General features: G+C 33.7%; 3 protein-coding genes across 6 annotated transcripts; 1 reads left to right on the top strand and 2 right to left on the bottom strand.

The window, feature by feature from the left end:
- Positions 1 to 338: 338 nt before the first annotated feature.
- On the bottom strand, positions 339 to 3252 carry LOC111810181 (Translation elongation factor EF1B, gamma chain). 2 transcript variants are annotated; one of them, XM_023696786.2, is made up of 8 exons: positions 3159 to 3252; positions 2937 to 2987; positions 2237 to 2386; positions 2093 to 2153; positions 1933 to 1982; positions 1713 to 1814; positions 1103 to 1589; positions 339 to 994 (listed from the first exon to the last, which is right to left on the bottom strand). In XM_023696786.2, the coding sequence occupies exons 2-8, from the start codon at positions 2943 to 2945 to the stop codon at positions 615 to 617; spliced, it is 1239 nt and encodes a 412-aa protein (XP_023552554.1). In that variant the 5' UTR covers positions 2946 to 2987; positions 3159 to 3252; the 3' UTR covers positions 339 to 614. The 2 variants fall into 2 exon arrangements, with proteins under 2 accessions (XP_023552554.1, XP_023552555.1); XM_023696787.2 differs by having other exon boundaries at positions 2937 to 2982; positions 3159 to 3248.
- Positions 3253 to 4905: 1653 nt separating this feature from the next.
- On the bottom strand, positions 4906 to 8237 carry LOC111809715 (ras-related protein RABD1). The gene is made up of 8 exons (XM_023696108.2): positions 8119 to 8237; positions 7936 to 8008; positions 7722 to 7769; positions 7570 to 7617; positions 6570 to 6641; positions 5831 to 5986; positions 5390 to 5493; positions 4906 to 5260 (listed from the first exon to the last, which is right to left on the bottom strand). Exons 1-8 carry the CDS (start codon positions 8130 to 8132, stop codon positions 5170 to 5172), a joined length of 606 nt encoding a protein of 201 aa, XP_023551876.1. The 5' UTR covers positions 8133 to 8237; the 3' UTR covers positions 4906 to 5169.
- A 2055-nt stretch (positions 8238 to 10292) lies between these two features.
- LOC111809714 (plasminogen activator inhibitor) lies at positions 10293 to 13532 on the top strand. 3 transcript variants are annotated; one of them, XM_087117200.1, is made up of 3 exons: positions 10296 to 10452; positions 10697 to 10711; positions 11880 to 13532. In XM_087117200.1, exon 3 carries the CDS (start codon positions 12152 to 12154, stop codon positions 13364 to 13366), a length of 1215 nt encoding a protein of 404 aa, XP_086973326.1. In that variant the 5' UTR covers positions 10296 to 10452; positions 10697 to 10711; positions 11880 to 12151; the 3' UTR covers positions 13367 to 13532. The 3 variants fall into 3 exon arrangements, with proteins under 3 accessions (XP_023551874.2, XP_086973326.1, XP_023551875.2); XM_023696107.2 differs by having other exon boundaries at positions 10697 to 10772; XM_023696106.2 differs by lacking the exon at positions 10697 to 10711 and having other exon boundaries at positions 10293 to 10452.
- The last annotated feature ends 4560 nt before the right edge of the window (positions 13533 to 18092 follow it).

The raw sequence follows: 18092 nt of genomic DNA, 5'->3' as shown, positions 1-18092 counted from the left end.
ATAAATAAATCTCTAAATTTTCTTTATTTTTTCTCATTTATATTTATTTATTCTCAATTTTATCTTCCTCCCATTTTAATTTATTTTTCTCTAATTCATATTTTTATGAAATTTAACTAATATTTTCTCTATAAAGTCTATTTTTGTTTCCTCTAAATTAAACATATTATACATTTTTCTGTAAATTATTATTATTTACATGTCTTCCCACATTTTATCAAACAACATTTTTTCCTAAAAAAGAAATTTAAAAACAGTAATATAACTAAAAATTTGACATAGAAAAACAAAAAATTAGGGTATTCAAGGACTAATATAAGATCATTTCTGTAACAATCTAAAACATAAATTCACTTCATAAAAGTTAAAATTATACTTAAATGTAAACAAGAATCATAACAGCACCCCATAAGCTTAAGCTAAATATAAACGTAAGGTTTAATTAGAAAGCATAAGAAAGTTCACCTCGACTCGGAAAATAAATAGAAGACAAAATTCTACTTGAACAAAATCGACTCAAAACGTCCACGGTAACCCTTCCTCACACGTCAGTCGTCCCTCCTCTAGTCGAAAGCCCCAACCACACCACCTGAAAGCTAGCTTTTCTCTATTACTCACTTGAAGCATTTAGCATCCAAAAGAGCTTCACCCTCGAATGGTTCCTGGTCTTCAATCATTTGGTTCACCCTCTCCTTCTGGGCTTCGTCGGAGATATCCACCTTCTTCCACTCGTACAGTTCCATATCATAGCATTCATCGATCACAAATTGCGGGATTTCTTGTCCACGGAAAAGCCATAGCCCCTTCACCTTGAATGGAGCCTCTGATCCGATCACAAGCATCTTTCCGAAGGCATACTTTCGAGCAAGATCCATTCTCTGAAGAAATCCGCTGACTTTGTTCAAAGTCACGAATGAAACTGTGTTCTCGTCGTTGTACTTGTAATCACAGAACCAAAGGGAGTATCCTTCAGGGTCATACATGTCCCAGAATCCTGCATTGCATAAACAAATGAACATAGATCACTTGAATTATACAACAGTTCCTTCTCAAGGGGAAATTGCAGCTATGTTTCTTACATGGGGCTGAAGAATGGTTATACCTTTGATTGCAACCTCACGGAAGTTGGTTTTAGTGTTCGAGTAGAGACGTTTCCACTCGTCCAAAATCATCTTACTGGGAGGAAGCAGGTCGAGAGGATTTTTGGCCTTCGGCTTTGGTGCCTCCTCTTCTGCAGCAGGTGCTGCTTTGGGCTTCTCTTCTTGTTTCTTGGGCTCAGGCTTTGGTTTGGCAGCTGCTGCAGCCTCTTCAGGTGTTTTAACTGGTGGAATGGCATCAGTCTGCTTCACCTCACCAATTATCTTTCGGAAATTTGGTTGATTGACTAACGTCCAGAAGTACCTCTCGACGTGGGGGAACTCGGAAGTAAAGCTTTTAGTCAATATGTACGTAAATCCCAAATAGAGATTGCATGTCAAAATGATATCAGCCAGTGTCACAGAATGACCAACAAGGAATGTGTTTGAAGCAAGGTAAGAGTTCAAAGCAGCAAAAGATCGTTTTAGGGCAGCATTTGCAGCTTCTTCTACCTTCATGCAGAAAATAACACATAGAATAAGTCATACGCCATGGAAAGAATCCACTTTTCATGATCTCAATACGAACAAACAAAGATTAAATGAGAAGAAAATAAGCTTCGAGTTCTAACTTACAGCAGGATGGTAAACACCATATCCAAATCTAGGCCTCAAAATTGTTGAAATATGAGCATCTAGTTCCGTTGTGGAGAAATCGATCCATTGTTCAACATGTCCCTGAAAACAATAGAATGAACGGTATGATAATAAAATCAAACGCATTGCTTTCCGATCTAAGCAATCTAAGGAAATGAAAGCATAATCAAAACCATTTAAAGAAAACGAAGGATCTTACGTAGTCAATTGAGGAAGAGCCAAATAAACTGCTGTCCTTCAAACGAGCAACTGCAGCAATAACAGAAAATTTTAGCATAAAATAAGAAGAAGATTTTCATTTTAACCCATTTGCATAGTTATGAAGTCTCTTCTGTGGAGAACCACATAATAATAATTACCATAGCGAGCTATAGCATTGCTCTCAAAGATAGCACCATCGGGTGTTTCCAACACAGGAACCTAAAATAGGCACAAATGAGTCAAAGAATAAAAGAATTGCTATATCTCACATGGTCAAATCACCAGAGCAGATATTTGTTTACCTTCCCAATAGGATTCATTTTCAGATATTCAGGACTTTTATTGGTTACGCCCATGACAAAATCTGGAGAAAGGTCAATTTTGACACCATTGTATTCAGCAGCTATAAAAGCCTTGTAAGCATTTTTGTTAGCCTTCCAAGAATGCAGGACCTGCAAAATCAATACACATATACTTCAAGAACATATCAACCAATTATCATTCACAGTACACAAAAGAGGAAAGAGTACTCATCGATCATCGATAACACAAGTAATGCAACTATGTCTAATCCTAAATATATGCAATCAAATTTCAATCACAATTATAAACGTGAAACACCTGAACTAAACAGCATATGGAAGCGTATTAGATTGTGAACAAGAAAGAGTATTAGATTCTCCAAATTAAAACACTGAAACGCCCTAAAACTTAGCCACAAATATCACAACATAAACTTCTGATGAAGATCACAACATAAACTTCTGATGAAGATCACAACATAGACTTCTGATGAAGATCACAACATAAACTTTGATGAAGCGAAATGACAAAACACAGATCCAAAACAACAAGACAATAAACCTCCTCTTCTTATAACCATTTCTTGACAAAAAAAATTCAACACACAACATAAAAAGATCACAAAAAAGGAAGTAAAATATAATTAAAAAAATCAAAACATATCACAAAACAAAACCGGAAGTAATTAGAGGAGCTCACCAGAGCCATCGCTTCGCGGAAAAAACGTTTAGCTCACAAATCAGATCTGACCTACATCAAACGAACAGTTAGTTATATAAAGAAAATCCAACAGTATATCGAAGAGATCCAAAGTCAGTTATATAGAGAGAATTCAACATTATATGGAAGAGATTCAAAGTCGAGACTGACTTCTGATGAATCAAACACTGCTAACCAGAGAAAAGATGAGAGAAATGAAACCTGTGATAGGCTAGCGTTCTTCCGAGAGTGAGAGGAAAGACTAGAGTTGTGTGTGAGAGAGACTATATTAAGTGAGGAACTAGGGTTTTGTCAAGCTGCTTCCGGGTCGGGTCACTTCCGGGTCGGGTCACACCAAATTTTGTTGTAAAGGGCCAAACCCATATATTTTTGTAATTTAGGGCTAAATTTATGTTTTAATTTAAAAATCCTTTTAATGAAATTATGTTGTAAAATTAAAATGTATCGTTTATTTTATTTTTTTTTTCTCAATATTAAAGAAATTCAAAATATTGAATTTCTTAGATATTAATAATTTAAAAATTAAAATAATGCATAAGCTTCCTCAACAATTACTGGTTTATGGTAATTTAAACAAATTTTTAAAATATTATAAATTTTATTTGAAATTTATAAATTTTAATAAATATAGAGTTATTGATATCTAATAAATTTTTAGATTCCTAAAATTTTTAAAAATTGTCTAATAATATTTAGAATTTGAATTTTATATTTAACTATAAATTAATAAATGAAAGGGGAAAAAACATGAGAGAGAAATCTGTAAATGATTCTGTGATGCGATGGCATATTCCATATTTATGTGTGATTTTTATATTTTTTTTAATGCTAAAATATAATAAATATATTAGCCATCTTAATTTCAAATGATTTTTTTTTTCCTGATTTGGTCTGAATTAATTTCAATAGAATAAAAATATAATTCTAATTTTATTCCAAAATATATTTTGTTGTGTTAAATTAAATAATTATTTTATAAGTTAACAAAAAGTAGTGTTATAATTTAATTTCAAAAGCTATTTTGTTGGATAAAATCAAATAATTGTTTTGTAAAATAAATATCTTTTTAATTGTTAATGAAATGATGCGGTAAACTAAAATACATTAAGAAATCAATTGTATTGTTAATAAAATGAAATACTAATAGGAAAGTAAAAAATAATAAAATTAAAAAAAAAAAAGTTTTTTAGATCATAAAATAAGGCCTAAACATATAACAATCACCAAGTGGAAGAGGTTGAACTCATCAATAAATTAAGTATATATATATATATATATAAACCTATAGGGGGGTTGTTTTCAAATTAGTTATTTTCCACCGTACTCTTAGCACCGATTCGAAGTTTAAGCCCGACATCCCACTAAATATGGTCCTATAGTTCCGTGGTGCAACAAGACACTACCTATGTAACGACCCAGATCCACGACTAGCAGATATTGTCCTATTTGGGTTTTCCCTTTCGGATTTCCCCTCAAGGCTTTAAAACGCGTCTACTAGGGGAATGTTTCCACACCCTTATAAATGGTGGTTTGTTCTCCTCCCCACACCCTTATAAATGGTGGTTTGTTCTCCTCCTCAACTAATGTAGGACATCACAACCTAGTTGCTAGAAAAGTTACGGGAAAGAATATATTAATGTGGCTAAAACATAACAAAACTGACATGGCGATACGACGAAATATGACTGTCCTCAATGATTCACAAATCAATTAACTATATATAAACCTATATGGGTTGTTTTCAAATCAGTTCTTTTCCACCGAGACACGAGCAAGAGATACTCTTAGCACCGATCCGATGTTTAAGCCCGACATCCCACTAAATATGGTCCTATGGTACCCTAACTAGTTGCTAGAAAAGTTATGGGAAAGAGTATATACAGTGGCTAGAACATCACAAAACTAACATGGCGACACGACACGACAAAATATGACTGTCCTCAATGAATGTCGGAATGATTTTCTTTACTCCAAACGACACTGATATAATTCTCTCCAGAGTTTAGTGTATGGAGATGATTAGGAGAGACAGAAAAGTATCCAAAGGTGACTGTCACAAAACATTTATACACAGAAACGTTTCAAATAGGGAACAATTCACCATAACATTGAAATCCTTGAGCCAACACAAAGTAAAGACGACTTCTTCTTAAGAAACCTGTTAACTTAGATTTTACCTTTTATATAATTAGGCGACTTCTTCTTCTTCTTCTCAACTGCAACAGCTGCTCTTTTGCTCAATTGGTTGCCCCTTCATTTGCACATTCCCCGACGACATCGACGAACTTGGCTGGCTTCCCATTCTAAAATCCATTTTGAAATGTCAGAAACAAAGCATAACGACAGAGAAATTCAACATCAAGCCATTGAATTTTTCAACGACGCCGAAGGAAGGAAGAACGAAAAGAAAGAACAGGCAGAATGGTTGTTACTTTTTCTTTATTTCAGCAGCCATAGTTAAGAAAGCTTGCTCCACATTGATCGAGTCTTTTGCACTCGTCTCCAGAAAAGGAATTCCGAGCTCGTCTGCAAATGCCTGCAATCCATCCATGAAGAGGAAAATACAATAAATCGAGTATTAAGTCAACTTATCTTCTATATTCTCGGGGGCAGGACAAGGAGAAGTAAGGAAGTCGAAGTGGGGAGGTCGATAGAGAGAAGGGACACGACCTAAAACCAATGATGCTCAACAGAGTAATATTAGAACTTCGGAAGTGCATGAATAAATATATACCAGATTTACATCGAAGATCATAAAAATTAATAGGAACGTTCGATCAAAGGTGGCTGAATGAACTTGCTAAACGTTTGTAGTAAGCGAAAAGAAAAGTTGGAAGTTCAAAAATTATGGCACAGCTAAATAAAAATTATACCTTTGCTGTCTCTGTGTCAACAACCTTGTTCTCAACTAAATCACACTTATTTCCTACTAAAAGCTTGCATACACTATCATTAGCATATCTATCAATCTCATTCAGCCATTGCTTGACGTTGTTAAAGCTCTCCATCTCAGTGACATCATAAACAATCTGTTGCAATTCAAACAAAATATTGTGAGGATGACACGTTTCTTTGATTAAAAAAAAAAGTCAACTAATGAACCTGACAAAAAAAATCCCCAATTCACTTTCTGGACAAGTTATTTTAAGAGATCGCATCCTCCCAATTGATCATAGATATTGCTTAAGGGTTTTTCCCACAACCAATACAAACTGATATTGGCTTATGGGCTTATGACGCTAATAACAATTTTTTTTTTTTTTTTTTTTTGTTGATGAAACCGTGCCCCGGCCATCTACGGAGGGGCGTATTCTTCCACCAGTATTCTACCATTGGCAAAAATTCAGAATGGTTCAGCTACATTCTCAAATCGGAAGGGCGAGGGGCCCCATTTACAGCAACCCATGGAAAGTAGAATGGGATAATATGGAAAGTAGTGCGAGGGGCCCCATTTACAGCAACAATATGACATTAGAACAAAATATTCTAATCAAGGACCAGCAAATTACGTGTTCTAATCTAAACAACAGGCTGAGAACAAGTATGAGAGAGATCTCGTAAATTCACAATACAAATATTTTAATCCCTGAACTTAACAGGGAAGATTCTTACAATTATTCCATGTGCTCCTCTGTAATAGCTGCTTGTTATAGTCCTGAATCTCTCCTGACCAGCAGTGTCCCACTAAAAAGAATAAAACAATAGAATCAGTCAAGTCTTCTGCACATCAAATTAGATTTCGACAAGTCCTTGAAGTATGAGGAATACAGCTTTTGTAAAAAAGGGAAGACAGAAGAAGTGGATTAGGCAGTCAACAATAACTATAAAGGTAACTGCACATTCAATTTCACGTCCCTAACAATTCGCATAGCAACATTATCCACTTTGATCTGTTCGTCTATTAATAATTACAAAAGTTTTCATGTCAGTTAGGCTTGCATAGAAAACGGAATTTGGCATATAAATTAAGATTGCAACTGATAAGAATAGCAACACCACAACCGAAAAAGCAAGTGATTTAACAGCCTGTGTACCAACATGATGACTTTCGCCTGAAATTTAAATTTCATATTAATCGATAAATTAAAAAAAAAAATTAAGTAGAAACGCTCCATATTTTGGCTTTTTTGATCCAAAAGGCCTTACTTTGGGTTTTCCCTATTTTGGCCGGAGCACAAGAAAGTAATAGCAGACTACAAGATCATAGACACATAATGTAACAGTCTGAACTCACCGCTAGCAGATATTGTCCTCTTTGGGTTTTTCCTTTAGGGCTTCCCCTCAAGGTTTTTAAAACACGTTTGCTAGGGAGAGGTTTCCACACCCTTATAAGGAATATTTCATTCTCCTCCCCAATCGACGTAGGATCTCACACATAAACATACAGCTGAAGCTGAGAAGATCTATACATATAAATTAGAAACATGCAACTGAATCAAAAGATGAAAAGCTAGACTTTAGAAAGTATCTGAAAGCAAAAAAATCTGTTCTATTTCCCAGATGTATAAGCCCTCACAAGGCTATTAAATGATTAATCACGCAGCAAAGAAAGATACCCTCCATGAATGAGAAAGAAAAATTCTAAAAACAAGAAGCTATGTATCCTACTCACAATCTGGAGCTTAACGGTCTTTCCATCCAGTTCCACAGTTCTGATTTTCTGAAAAATCACAGAATATTAGCCATAAGGAGAAAAATCCAAAGCAATGGCCCATACAAGATCTATATAAAGTACAAAAAGAAGGCAACGGTTTCGAAACTCACGAAATCAACTCCAATCGTACTTATATAGCTATCCACATAGGAATCATCCTGAAAAAAACAGGAAAGAAAAACAAAGCAATTAAGTATTTCTGTACTGATGAAAATAACCCCTAAAAAACACGAGATAAAGCCCTAAATCATCCACATTTCCACAAACCGACACATAAACAGATTTTAAAAAATGCAGAAATCAAAAGTTCTACAACCAACTCACCGCAAATCTGAGAAGAAGGCACGACTTTCCAACAGAAGAGTCACCGATTAGCAAGAGCTTGAACAAATAATCACTGCAAAAGGGAAAACAGCATAAACAACGAATTAGATATCTGAGGAGTTGGATTGAAGAAGGAAAATTAAGAAAATAAAAAATCAAGAACTGAATTCAAGTATAACATACTATTCGTTGCTCATGGTTTGAATCGAAATTGAAAAAATCTGCCTCCGTAGTTTTCTCTCGGCGTCTTCGGACCGAATGCGAAGGGGGAGAGAGTGGGAGTGAAGTAAGACCCGTTTAATGATTTTCTTTTTAAATTTTTTTTTTTTTTAAAAAAACTTAAATTATTAATTAAAGTTTGTCTTTTTCTTTCTCTCTCCTAAATCTTACTTTAGCAGATGTTCTTTTACTCTCCATTAAATTAAAATCATAATTTTTTATTTTATTTTAAAAATGTCTAATAAATATTTAAATTTTTTATTTAATAAACTTTTTTAACGATCGCAATTTTGATAGTGTCGATAAAGCTACTATATAGCTCCTCTTAAAGTCGTGCATGAGAATGTTGGTAAAAGAAAATAGAATTCTCGATCAATACAATGACAACAACAGGTTCACGATGCTACCCGGACTAGAATTAGGGACAAATCTAGAAAATGGAAAGAGTCGAATGCACCGAGGCTTGCGAGGGAGATTTTGAAGCGATTTCAGGGTTCAATTTTTAATGAGGTCGGGACTCGAGAGAGTGGTTTGAACATTGGAGAGGGTTGTATATTTTAATTTGTGGAGATTGAGGGTTGCTCGAAGTAGAAGACGGGGAAGGGGGGAGAATTGTTGAGGATTATTGGGAGTGAGTCCCACATTGGCTAATTTAGAGAATGGTCATGGGTTTATAAGTGAGGAATACTATCTCCATTGGCATGAGGCCTTTTGGGGAAACTCAAAGCAAAGCCATGAGAACAATATTATACCATTGTGGAGAGTCGTGAAGCTTATGGGTTTCATCTCAACCCTACAATTATCCCTACGGGTTTACTGTGTGTATAGCATATAGTTTTGCATCGGCTAAGTTCACAACTGGTCAGCCACACGATTTTGCTATATGGAGATAGCAACGAACAAGTGAATGCGATCTCGCCCTTCATTAACACATATATGAAATCTTCCATCCAACTAGCTCGGTATTGTTATCAGCCACTTTCGCTCCTCTACAAGCATACACCTTTAGAGTCACGAAAAAGTTGTTTTCTTGTCTTTCATTAAGTTTAATTAGTCATAGACACGTGTTTAATTACTTACGCTCCTAAAAACTCATAGAAAACAATTGAATATACGTTGAACTTTACCCATAGTTTTAAGTGTAAAAAATGGTAGGATAGAGCGTAATCGAGTAACATTTTGTTTAAACGATACAAAATTCAAAATAGTGAGATGCAAGCGTATGCCGACCAGCTTGACCTAGTTGAGCAATTCGTCGTAAGTATTTAACTTCTAGTATTCAAAACTCACATCACATCTATTTTCTAATATCTCGATTTTTTATTAGGTCTTTATTCGAAAAATTGAATTTATACGAACTTCGTTCATCTGGGATTTAGTACTTAGAGTACTCCCCATCGATTTTTAGTTGTCTCGTTTTCCAACCCACAAAAAAAAAAAGATAAAAAAAAGAAGAGGAAATAAAGTTACACTTTCGGTGCTCGAGGTTTGAGTTTGATAATGTTTTGAACTCCTAAGTTTGACGATCGTCGGTTTTTGGTTTATTACTAACAAAAAGGTAATGTTTTAACGTTTTAATTTGTTTATATTTTCTCACTTTTTCATCCATGACTGCCACCAGTACGGTTGATATGAACCATGATCGAGAAATTTTCATACCTCAAGGTCCAATTACAAGAACAAGAGCCAAAAAGCTACAACAAACCTTGTACACTTAACTTATATTCAAGCTATGGTGAGCTCAGAAGACGCGACAGACCTCCCTTATATGTTGTATAAAGTTGATCTTGAAGGAAGCTATGATTTTTTATTTAAAAAATAAATTTGATTTTATAAATTGGAAATGAATTAATATTTAGGGAGTTGATTAATTAAATTAAAAAGATTATTAACGGCTACGGGCATAATTGGAAACCAAACAGGGAACGCCATGTTCTTCTTAATCCAGGTTAGGGTACCTTAAACCTGTATACAAACAACCACCAAAGGGAGGGGTCGCCGTAAACGCCGCCACGACGACGTCCACGTAGGCTCGGATAGGCCGAACCAAATTTCTCACTCGAAGCTGGAGGCTTCGACGCGCAGCTGGAGACAGCCTGTCACCAACAAAGTCCCACTCACCTATTCCCCTAACTACGTTCTCTCGGTCCCGCTCCTCTCTCTCTTCTCTTTCTCTCTCTATCTGTCTTTCTGGCCAGCGTCTTCTTTCTCTCTCTCCGGAGGATTAGGGTTCTTTGGTTCCTTCTGTGATTTATCCAAAACTTCATTTCTGTTTGCTAGATCAAGATTCCCCTCGCTGTAAGCTCCCGATTGATCTGTTTTTCCTTCGATTTCGTTCGCATTTTGTTTCTCTTCTTAAATCACTGGATATCTTGTTTTCCGTCCATTTCGTTTTGATACATCTCTTTGTATTGATTTTGTGCTAATTTATCTTGTTTTCTAAATTACTTTTTCTTTTCCTTTGACTTCCCGTTTGTAGCATGCATGTTGAGTTATTAACTATGATTTTTTATTTGGTTCTTTATTTTTTTTGTGGGTACAGAATGATTTTTCTCGGGTTTGTATTAGCTTAGCGTTTGTTGCTCCGTTCCTGTGCATTTGTTGGATGCTTCTTGTTGGTGAGGGATTTTTAATGACTGCATTTTCAATTATGGATAATTGAGGGTTTATCAGATTATACTCACATGGCTGAGAATTTCTTAATGTTTCGTTTATATTTTTGTTTCCGGCAGGAGTTGGTTTTCAATGTTGCGTTAAACCCTGCTTTTGTATCATGGTTGAATCTTGAACCAGGAGGTTTCATGGATTGATATACTACCATGACTGGCTATGCCAGTTAATATATCAAGAGTGTTTTGCTTAAGATGAAAATTCATTTCTGATTTTTCATGAATTGCGATAATTTATTTTGGTTTGAACATGTAATTGTATCTTTCCTTCACTTTTATAGGATTATTTAGACTAATGCTAGTTCAATTCTTAAAGCGAGAATCGTTTGGTTTACAAACTTTTGCATTGTAGTTTGTAAATATACCCATACCTAGAGTTATGTTCGTGTACTATTTTAGGATTAGAACAGAATTGAAAGCTAAAAATTTAGAAGAATGTTCAACTCCGGGATACTTGTTCGAGTGCTAACATTGAACAAGGCAGTTGAAGTCTTATACCCAATCTGTGGCTTAACGTCATTCTGGAAGTCATTTTGACTTGCCATGGTTGAAATTCTTTTTGATGAAAAGAGTTTTCCCATATCAGAAAATTGAATATTTGGGTTTAAAACTTGGCTTATGTTTCATTGATTCCTATCTAAATATGTTGGGAAGCTTGCCCTGCTTTTTCCCTTTCATGAACTGAAGAGAGTCTGTATTAAAATGTAGGCTAAATTTGGTTGTGTACTTTAGGAATTTGTTTAACCTTATTACTTCCATTTATTCTGTGTACACCCTCTAATGCTCATAGTTTTTTTTCTGCACCAACTATTTCTCCTTCTCATGTAGTCTTAAAGTTGACAGTATGTATATTTGCTTGAGATGATTAAAGTGCATTTAAGCCATAGTTTCTCGTAAGACTTCTTGGGAAATTATGGTTACCTCTCATTTATGACGTCAGTGATATCGGTCGGATTCATTTTTTGAAAATTACAAACTATTTGTTCCTTGCTTTTTTTTATTCAAACTCTATATGCTGTTGCTTCTAAGTTCTTATTTTCTCCCACTTCACTGCAGATGAACAAGATGGATTGTTATGCCTAGAGAAGCTTGAATACATAGGTCGGTCGTGAAGACGGGCATTGTTTTTCATGACTGCTACTTCAAATGTTGTTGCCTATCATCTTCTACAGAAATTTGTGGTTAATTTGAGTTCTATGAAAGTCTTCCAGCCTGGGTTGTTGCTCTGCTTTTGTTTTCATTAGAAGTGGGAAGAAAGCTGATAAACAATTAGTGGTCCTTAGTACCCATGCTGGCAGAGAGTATGCTTGGAATCTGTGCATCGAGTAATGCCCCTGACGAGATTTGCTGCCGATGCATTCGGTGTGGTGACAATTTGTTTAGTGGCCCTATTGATTCTTCTTGGTTTATTGTGCATTGTTTACTCATGCTACTTCCGATCTCGCATTCATAGTGAAGGTTGCATTCAACTCAGTTACTTCAGTGGTCCTTGGATAATTCGAATTACATTCATCTTATTTGTGATCTGGTGGGGTGTTGGTGAAATTAGTCGGTTAAGTTTGTTGCGAGGGGAGGGAGAATTGTTGCATGACTTAAAATGGCAGGAAACGTTATGCAAATGTTACATTGTTTCGAACCTCGGGTTTGCAGAACCTTGCCTATTTCTCACGCTCTTGTTTTTGCTTCGAGGGCCCCTCCAGAATATGGAGTCAGGAATTCTCAGCAGAAAATGGAACAGGAAAACAGCAGGGTATATTTTTCTCTACTGCTTCCCAGTGTTCGTTCTTCAGATAGTTGTTATACTTATTGGACCCCAGCTAAACAAAGATAGCAGATATGGTCAGAAACTACCAGAATATTTTACTAGTGCAGCCACCATTGTTAATGCATCTAGTTCGAAAGGTGCTCGGGACATTGCGCTCTGTACTTACCCTTTACTGAGTACTATCCTCCTCGGCTTTTTTGCCACCGTCCTAACCATCTACTTGTTTTGGCTTGGGAGGCAGATTTTGAAACTGGTCATCAATAAGAACTTGCAGAGGAGAGTGTACACACTGATATTCTCAGTTTCAGGATTCCTCCCATTAAGGGTTGTATTACTCGGTTTTTCTGTTTCGCGGAGACCAGAGCAGTTTTTATTTGAAGCTCTCACTTTCTCAGCTTTTCTTGTACTTTTATGTTGTGCTGGGCTGTGCATATGCATGCTCGTGTACCTTCCAGTGGCGGATTCTTTGGCTTTGGGCAATTTACAGGATTTGGAGGCGAGGAGAAGGCCGAGCAACGATCACAATGACACTCTTTCTCTTATTGCCAACCAACAACCCCATCTTGATGATGGCCCCTCTCAAATGAGCTCTCCCAGAATCTCCGATGCCTCCTCGACGAAGAGGGGGTCGATCTCTTTTAGAACATTTCAAAAGGATGGAGCTTCTGCTGGAATGGGGACAGCCACTTTTGTGGAGCTCAGCCTTTTCTCTCCCAGCCGAGATGCATCGCCACCGGGGTCTCCTCCGCTGCTTGGTTGGCCCATGCGCTCTGCTTGAGAAATCGCCTTTAGGCTGGCTGAGTTTGTTGAAATGAAAGCTTTGTGATGAGAAACTGAGAGTATTTGTCAATTTTGCAATGAAGAAAAGAAAGAACTGATTGTAAAAAGGAAACAAGTAGCTTCTTCAATAAGGATTCTTAATTTTGGGTTTGTGTTTTTATTTTTTTTATTTTTATTTTTTTTATTTTTATTTTTTTTATATATATTAGATATGATAAAATTCGCTTTGTGGGGATCTTCAGTGCTCTTCCTTTCTTCTCACACAACTTTCCTCTTGTGATTCACTCTTTTGGAAGACAGAAAAAAAGTGAGGAAAAGAGGCCCTTCGAAAGCTATGTTTTATTTATTCATTTTTAGACATTTATTAAAATTTTGTAATTACTTTCTAATTTATTTGATTATGCCCTAACTCAATCCGTGACGAGTTGAATTGGGTTGATCGAATTTTTTCGGTTATTGAATTTTTTGAACAACATGTCAACTTTATTAATTTGATTGTTGCCGATGTTACTCACCATTGTTGCTACATCAGCCACCATTTCCAATTGATGAGGAACCAAGTGTTCTTCGTTTGTAGCAATTCAAATACGAGACCTAGAGAGTAAACATTCAAGGTCATGCCATTTATAATTATTTTTTAAATTCCGGCAAGTACTATCCTCTTTGGTTCGTGACCATTACTATAGTTATATAAATAATAAGAAAAATTACACTTATGGTCCATAAGTTCAAGTTTAGCAACATTTTGATCCCTAAATTTTCAAATTCAACATGTAATACTATATAATATATATATAATTAGTTTAAAATATTTTTTTCCCTAAAAGTAAGTCAGGTGGTTTAAGTAAAAGTGATAAATAAAATTAATCTAGCAAAATCCTATTTTATGAATAAATTGTATGAAAATAAAAAAATAATTGTATTTAATATTACACTTTAATTATAGTATTTCATATAACTAAATAATATTTATATTTGATTCTCGCATCTAGATAATTAATTATTGTTATATTTATTAGTCAAATTATTAAAATAATTTTAACGTTAATTCATTAATAAATATATTAAAAATAATATGTCATTTAACAATCCATTTAAATAATTATCAATACAATAATCAAATTTAAGAATTAATTACATGTGTTACATTTTAAAATTTAAAATATCACTAGTAAATTATTTAAAAATAATAATTAAAAAAAGGTAAAACATCATAAAAGAAAAAAGAGAGAAAAAAATGAATTAAAAAAAAAAGGTTTGAAATTTTTTTTGGACCAACTCGAAATTCGGTTGGTGATCCGAGTAACTCAAATAAAATATACAATCCAACCCAACCTTTTATTTTCGGGTTGGGTCATCGGATTATTTAAAAAAAAAACATGCCGTACATATTACATTAATAATTAAAAAAATCTTATAAAAATTAAATATTAAACATTCACAGGTCACAATGTATCACTAACATTGATTACCAACGTCAAATAAGTTGTGTTTTAAATGACAAAATGACTATAATTCAATGACTAAGATATATACGACTCTCAACCGCTCACTTCCATAAATAATAAATCCAAAAAATGTTAAGTAAATTTGGATTTTAAATAATTAATAAAAAAAATTATAAAGAAATAAGTAAATTTATAGATGAAAATATAAAATGCAAAATTTAAGGTACTATAATATTTATTTAGGGTCAAAATATAATTTGAGTATTGTTTTATTTACTTTTAGATTTTCAAATATCTAAATTTAATTGGATTAATAAATTTTAAGTTTTTTAAAACAATTTTTTAAAATCATTTTCTCTTTAAATTTTACAAAATTATTTCACATGTGTTTCTAAATTATAATTATAATTATTTTAGTAATTTCAAATATTATTTAGGGATTAAATAAAAATTTTAAAATGTGGGACCCACATTTAATTGGAATAAAATGAGAAACCCACGTTATTATTATGATGTTTACTCAAATTATAATTGGAATAAAATTTGAGAATATTATTTTCATAAATTATTCCCCTAAAAAATTAAGATATTATTCCTTATTCTTACTTTCCACAATTTGTTCCCTAATTTTTATTTATTTTAAAATCTTATATATATTAAACATGTAACCAAAAATAAAATATATTTTAATTATGTCGTATGTTATTTATTTAATGGAAATGACTAATATTTTAGTTTAAAAATTTTTGGTTAAAAATACTTTAAAAAGTAAAAAAAAAAAAAAAAAATTGAATTTTTAAAAATACTCTTAAATTTTTTACAAAATTAAAAAAATTGTATTTATTTTCAAAAGTTAAATTATATCCTCGATCTAACCATTAGTACCATATTTTAAAAATACTCACAAATATTTGAAAGTAATATTAATACTTTTGATCTTAAATTTTTTTTTAAAATTATTATTATATTATTATAATCTTCTCTTCCTCTCGCTTTTTTGCTACCTAATCTTATTCTCTATACGTCGTTTTCTTTGAACCTTTTATCGTTTTAACTAAAATTAAGATTTGAATGAGAGGAATAAAATTTAAGATAATTAAAAATTTATTTGTTTTTTTTTTAATTTTAATTAACGTGTTAAAATTTGTTGGAGTCTAAAAGTATCATACAAATAATAATAAAATAAAAAAAACTTTTGAATATGTAAATAAATAAAAAACATTTTAACTTAAGTAATGCTATTTATTTAATGTGTTTTCAATTTCTTATAAAAGAAATGAAAATATTACTTATTTAAATAATAAAAGCTATAATTGAAAGAAAATATTTTTAAAATTTTAAATTAAAAAAAAAACACAGAAATGATTTAATTTTAATTATTATACCGTTTTTGAGTTTATTCTGTAATAAATTTTAATAATTATTCTTAAATAAAGAGTTTTAATAAAATTCTATAAACTCTTAATTATAAATATTTAGCCCAATTTATAAAAATTAAATGTCATATATATATATATATATATATATATATATATATACATACACGATATACTTACAAATTTCATACCATTATAATAATTTATAAATAAAATAATAAAAATAATTAAAAAAGATGCATAAGATAATTATTACATTAGAATATTTATTATTAACAATTATAATTGTAACGGCCTGATCCATCTCTAGCAAATATTGTCTTCTTTAAGTTTTTCCTTTCGGGTTTCCTCTCAAGGCTTTAAAACGCATATGCTAGGAGAAAGTTTCCACACTCTTATAAATGGTGGTTTGTTCATCTCCCTAACCAATGTGGGACATCACAATGCGTCCTTACTGGCACTATAACCACAGAATGGACAAGAACACTATTGTCAACTTTGGAGCCACCCACAACTTCATGACAAAGACCGAAATGAAACACTTGAACGTTTCGAAACCCCCTTTTCTTGCTTTCATATGTAATTAGGTTTTTACGAACCTTATCATGTCAATACGGGGGTTTATAACCATTCACTAAAATCATGTTTACACATGGTAGAGCTAAAATGACAAAAAAAATGTACCATAAGAGATGTGTAACGACCCTAAATTTTCACATACTCAGAGTCGCTACTAACGTCTCATGCTCATCTATAATGCGGAAATATAACTCTTACATGAACATAGTTGATAACGTAAACTTTCAAAAAAAACGTTTAAAACAACTTCTTGTCTGGAAAACACAGTCATGGTCTTACGTGTTTAAATATGAAATACTGAAATTTAGAGAAAACAAAAACAAATACAAAATAATTTAAAACAATGAAATGCAAAACAACCTATTCTAACTTAAGACTAGAAATTTCAATATGAATCTACCCTATGCACGTGTGTCACAGTCTCTGCTCGCGATGCCGACGTCCTCCGTACAAGTGCGCCTTACCTTTACCTGAAAAATGATGTGGCACACGGCCTGAGTATTTCAAAGAATACTCAGTAAGTTGCCCCGCTATAGGGGCCATGCAAATGCAAACACATGCAATCATGATTTAGGGACCTATCTCTAATCATCTTAGGGGTGGCCTCCAGTCTCGGACAAATTGGATGTGTAGTACTTCCCTACACACGACTCACACGTGCGAGTGTGAGTCCCTAGGGCGCTCGCGCACCCCCTGGACCCTCTGGTCAAGCTAATCTGTAGCGACGTCCGGAGGTCAGCGGAACCCCATAGTGTCATGCGCCTCATGAACACCCTCATCTGTGTGCTTTCGCACCTGTGCGCATTCGCGCTCATCATAAGGTGCGCGTCCGCACTCATCGTCTCTAGGGGAAGTAGCCCTATGCTTATGAACATACAAAATGCATGAGGTCCCTCTAAATCCATCGTAATGTCTCTTCTGATACAACCCTCTAGTCTCATCTCTTTGTTACTCTAGGTAACGCATACTCGTGGATATTTATATTAATATCATTTTCATGCTTTTAGGGTTGTGTCCTACGTCGATCTAACGACATGATGCAATATGGCACTCATCATCATCTAGCATGCTCAATATGGAAAACATCATCATATTAAGGTAAAAATCATGCAATCATCATGCTCATCATAATGCCACAACGTGCGTCAAACATATCAAGCGTCACTCAACAAAATATGTATATACCGCACATATCATCAAGTATCATAATCCACACATCATCATAACTCATACAATTATTTAGCCTATCCTATAGTAAGGCCACTTACTTGGTTGGCCTTGGCCGAAGTACTCCCTAAATAGCTAAACGTAAGCTCTCGTT

Source organism: Cucurbita pepo, chromosome 14 (assembly GCF_057944985.1).
Source record: "Cucurbita pepo subsp. pepo isolate OVF chromosome 14, ASM5794498v1, whole genome shotgun sequence".
NCBI lineage: Eukaryota > Viridiplantae > Streptophyta > Magnoliopsida > Cucurbitales > Cucurbitaceae > Cucurbita > Cucurbita pepo.
The sequence above is the reverse complement of the archived record's forward strand: the minus strand, read 5'-3'. Positions and strand labels throughout refer to the sequence as shown.